Source organism: Microtus ochrogaster, chromosome 8, assembly GCF_000317375.1.
Source record: "Microtus ochrogaster isolate Prairie Vole_2 chromosome 8, MicOch1.0, whole genome shotgun sequence".
Lineage (NCBI taxonomy): Eukaryota > Metazoa > Chordata > Mammalia > Rodentia > Cricetidae > Microtus > Microtus ochrogaster.
Window position 1 is genome coordinate 58,483,305 of NC_022015.1, and position 4,544 is coordinate 58,487,848.

The 4,544-nt window shown below is 46.7% G+C and overlaps 1 protein-coding gene across 1 annotated transcript in view; it reads right to left on the reverse strand.

Moving 5' to 3' along the window:
- The window catches only part of Plgrkt (plasminogen receptor with a C-terminal lysine), an 11,924-nt gene that overhangs the window by 4,418 nt on the left and 2,962 nt on the right, over window positions 1–4,544 (reverse strand). Inside the window, exon 3 of the mRNA XM_005352116.1 lies at window positions 3,987–4,073. Coding sequence (XP_005352173.1) covers window positions 3,987–4,067 — 81 coding nt within the window. The 5' untranslated portion in view covers window positions 4,068–4,073. The remainder of the gene's footprint in view (window positions 1–3,986; window positions 4,074–4,544) is intronic.

Genomic DNA, 4,544 nt, shown 5'->3' on the forward strand with positions numbered 1-4,544 from the left:
CCCCCCCCCAGTAAACGTTAAGCAGATAGAAGTCTGAAATTGATGGCTGGGAGCTTTGTAAAGATTGTGGGACTAAACACCATGATGTTGTGGTGAACACCAGACACCCTCTCCTTGTCGTATGCATAAAGCTTATGGTAGAGAGTAAACCCAATGTATCAAAAATTTTATAAATCAGCCAAGACGTTAGAGGATGCCCAAGACGGGATGTGACTATGGCGAGATCCCGTGACTGCATGTCACTTCTGTCTCCACCTCCCTAGTGCTGGGATTAAAGGTGTGGGATCCCAAGTTCTGGGATCACCTTTGTATGAGCAGTTTTTCTTTTAGACAGATTCAATCTCCTGTAGCCCAGGGTGGCCTGGAACTTACAAAGAGCTGTGTGCCTCTGTCTGGATTAAAGGTGTGTGCCACCACTGCCTGGCCTGTATAACTGACTAGTATGGCTGCTTTGCCCTCCGATCTTTCTCTGTGAGAGGCATTTCCATTCCGCCTCACTGACACACTAACACCAAGCTTTCCAGATATCTGGACGCTGTAAAGTTGTTTATGTGCGCCACCTAGTGGTACTTTGGAAAAATGCTCAGCAACAGGGGTTGAAAGAGGTAGTTTCTCTCCTCACCCAGTCAAACTTCTCTTTTTCTTGTCTCCCCTCCCCCATTCTCCTCCCTCCACTCTTCCCCTCCCTCCCCCTCCTTCTTCCCCATCTCTCTCTAACTGTGTCTCTTTTTGCTTGCTGTACTGGACCTCGTGCATGCTAGGCAAACGCTCTATCACTGAACCATAGCCTCCAGCCCTAATACATTGTATGAAATTCTCAAAAACGAATTTTTATATACTAAAAAATCTTCTTTTTTTTTCTGGTTCCTGAGGGGAGAAACAAAGACCTCGTGCATACCAGTCTCCAGCCATCTATACAACTGTATAATCTCCTGAACCTGTGCAGGGACCCTACAATAGTTAACGTTACATTCTCTGAATGGGAAGACGGACAGAATTCAACTGGTGTAGTCTGAACAAAGCTTTCAGTGAGGAAGGGAGGTTGATCCAGTTAAAGACACTGTCAGGTATAGTAAATAATGTGTCATGTTTGTATGGAAAACTCAAGGTGACCAAATCTCTCCCATTCACAAACTCTGACCCTCCTCTCGGGGAGGGGGGGCCTATAGAAACAGGAAGTTGGGGAGGGAGGTGGGAGATTGCAGTTGCGCTGCAGGGAGTCCCTTGCCCAGTACTCCAGCGCCCACTTCTGGACACGGCTTCCAGGTCCTCCGGGCTTTGGTTTGCTAAAGCTGCCTCTACCCCAAGAGGGCCACAGCCCGGCTAGTTCATGCAATAGATTTTTTTTTTTGTCTCAGTTCTAGAATCTAGAAATCCCAAATCAATGGAGTCTAATCCTTGACAAGCTATGGGGAGACCTCTGCTCCTGGCTTGGAGATGACTGTGTCCATATTTGGGGCACATGACCAAATTTTCACTTAAAAATTGCCAATGTATCAGATTAAGGTCCACCCTAAGGATTTATTTTAACTTGATTACATCTATGAAGACCCTGTCTCCAAATGAAGTCATATGAGGGCTAGGATTCCAGCATACAAATTTTGAGGGGACTTAATTCAGACAGTAACTGAAGGGTCTGAGAGGCGAGACAATCATGGCTTTTTTTTTTTTTTTTTTTTTTGCTGAGTTTTGTTTAAAATAAGTTTTGTTTTGTGGAAGCCTTGTGATCTTGCGGTGTGACATCTCCACTGTGGGCTGGGGAGTCCCAGACAGGGACGGGTACAAGGGAGGGGCCTGTGGGCTGCTCAACTGAAGATGGTGTATTTGAAGGTCCAGGGGTCAGGTCCTACCTCGCCTTCTCTCCACTGTGTGCCAGTGAAGGAGTCATTGCGCTAGGGAAATTTTCACCCTGTCTCCTTCCAAATGAGAGAAAGCTGCTGCCTCAAGAGGGGCTGGGTTCCTAGGCTGGGCTTGCCATTGGTGAAGATAAACTGAAAACAGATGACCTCGAGGCCGCATCTGGAAAATCTGCTCACTGGGACTGACTGTTCCCTTGCCTCTGGTCAGTCAGGTGACTACCAGGGACCACGAATACCCCTGCACCTCCTTGAGGGGTGGATCAAAAAAGTCAGGCCCTCACTACTGCAGCCATCTTTGCTTGTGTGTCAGCGAACGGCCCCACAGAATGAAACACAGCAAAGGCCTCCGCGCTTCTCTTGCTCCTGGTTCACGGTAAAAGCCATGGATTCCCCTCCACTTGGGGTTCCCCATGCGTGGCCTACATCCACAGAGTGCAGCGCACCCACTTAGACTCACGCCCATCGCTGTCTCCTCTGTGAACTTTGAGCAGCATGAGGAAGTGACACCAGCATTACACTCATGCAGCTTTGGAGCAGTGACGAAGTCCTCTGACAGAGGACTCTGTAACTCCCAAGAGGAATAAACTCCCCAAGTCTTCACAGTGCCTGAGGTCATGTGGGCCGATTAAGAATGAAACTCCCGTAGTTTCCACGTACAGGTGGCTCAAGTTCCTGACATACTGGGATGATTCCTATAGTGTGGTCACTTCTGGTCACTGCTCCGTTACAGGAAAAAAAAAAAAAAACCACCCCCAAATGAACTTGCCCATTCTTTCAATTTTTCCATTTCTTCCAAAGAAATAATTGTCCTACACAGAAACCCTTACGAGTCTTTAATAGCAGATATCTATAACCCTAGCACCGAGGAGACAGAGGCAGGAGGACCAGAAGTTCAAGGCCTTCTTAGTCTACATTACCAGTTTGAAGCTGGCCTGGGCTATATGAGACCCTAACTTGAAAAAAAAAAAAGATTTTAATAGCAACGACAGCAACACCCAATCTAAGCAAGAGGCATTATATTATACACTCTGTATGGCATCCATTCTAGGCGCTGTGTGTCATCTCTCCTTCCTGCAGCGTCTCTGGAGGGCGCATTGGCTCTAGGGTACAGACCGGGAGACGGAGGACAGACTGTGCAGGCCGTCAGGTTGATATGGAGTCAATCGCAGTCCGGTTTACCTCTCATTTGTATTGCCCAGGAGTAAGAGTAGTGCTGTCTACTCTTGCAGCCGAAACAGACCACAGGACCTTCATGACCTCTGTCTAAAATCTTAGAAAAACAATTTGGGACTGACTAACTTCTCAACTTTCAGCTGTGAGTTACAAAATCTTAAAATTACTTTGACAACTCACATTAGGCAATTCAGCAATCTCTTTGATTTTCTTCTAAACAGCTACTGTATAACCCAAGGTCAAGTGTACAGTCTACAGCAGTTTCCCAATGCCATTTTAACAAATTATTATCTGAGGCTAAAGGGCCAAAATGGGCTAGCATGGCTCTGTCTTTCTGGAGCAGCAGGGGAGAACCGGCTTCTTTGTCTTTTTCAACTTATTGAGGCTCCTGCCTCTTTTGGCCCTGACTCCCATCTTCAAAGTCAGGAGAGGGCTGCTCAGCCTGGCTTTGCGGTTAAGATTTCTATGTGTAGCGCAATATGACATCTTTGAATTTTTCCCTCTCTCTCCCCACCTCATGCACCACACACACACATATACACATACACACATACACGAGTCTCCATAAAACGGCTCTGGGAATACAATGAACCCATATGGATAAACCAGAATAGCATCTCTTTATAGGAACACACAGTAAAGCCTCTTTCCGTGTAAGGTGTCACAGTCCTAATATAGCCACAGGTTCTAGGAATCCCGGATACCTTGGGGGAAGGGTATATTCCGTTCATAATATACTCTGAACAATTCCGTGTAGTGTGGAAATTTTGAAACAAGTATCTGGATTGGGGGTGTGGGCCATTCGCCAACTAGGCAATCGTCCACTTCATCTTTGAGGGTGGTGCCCAAGAACGTTTTAATTAGGGGTCAAAGGGGGTCCAAGAGAACACACCTCTAGAACACCATTCTAGAAATTCTATGTGATTGGCGCACACCATCTTAACTAACACGTACCTGAAGTTGGCCGTGCATGATCATGAACTCCTTTTGGTTTTTCATGTTCTCGTTCATAGATTTGGAGAATATAAACCCCATCTTGACCTGAAGCAGGAAAACGCAAGGCAACTTTAAATAACTGGCCCTGTGCATCCTTATACAGGCCCAAAGTTATGATCAACAAGGCAAAAGGAGAGAAAAAAAATGATTTAGAGACTAGTGTAAATACGTACTAGCTGTTTAACCTCAGGCATACTTACCTGGTTTGGCATCATTTACTTAGCCAAGACTGGTCAACTGAAATAATTTCCCATCTCTCCCTGCTCTGTCAATACACAGTGCCATGTTTCCTCATGTCTCTCCCCGCTATCCACCTTCCGACCGTCTGTGCCGTAGACAGTAAGGCCTTGCACCTGAGGATGCGTGTGCAGAAGTACTTGGGTCTGTCCCCCTGGAACTTGTGCTGTCAGGATGACATGTCTCACGGTCAAGTGCATCAGTGCTCTTCCTGAGGTCTCGTTCCTGAGGTCTCGTGCCTGAGGTCTCGTTCCTGAGGTCTCGTTCCTGAGGTCTCGT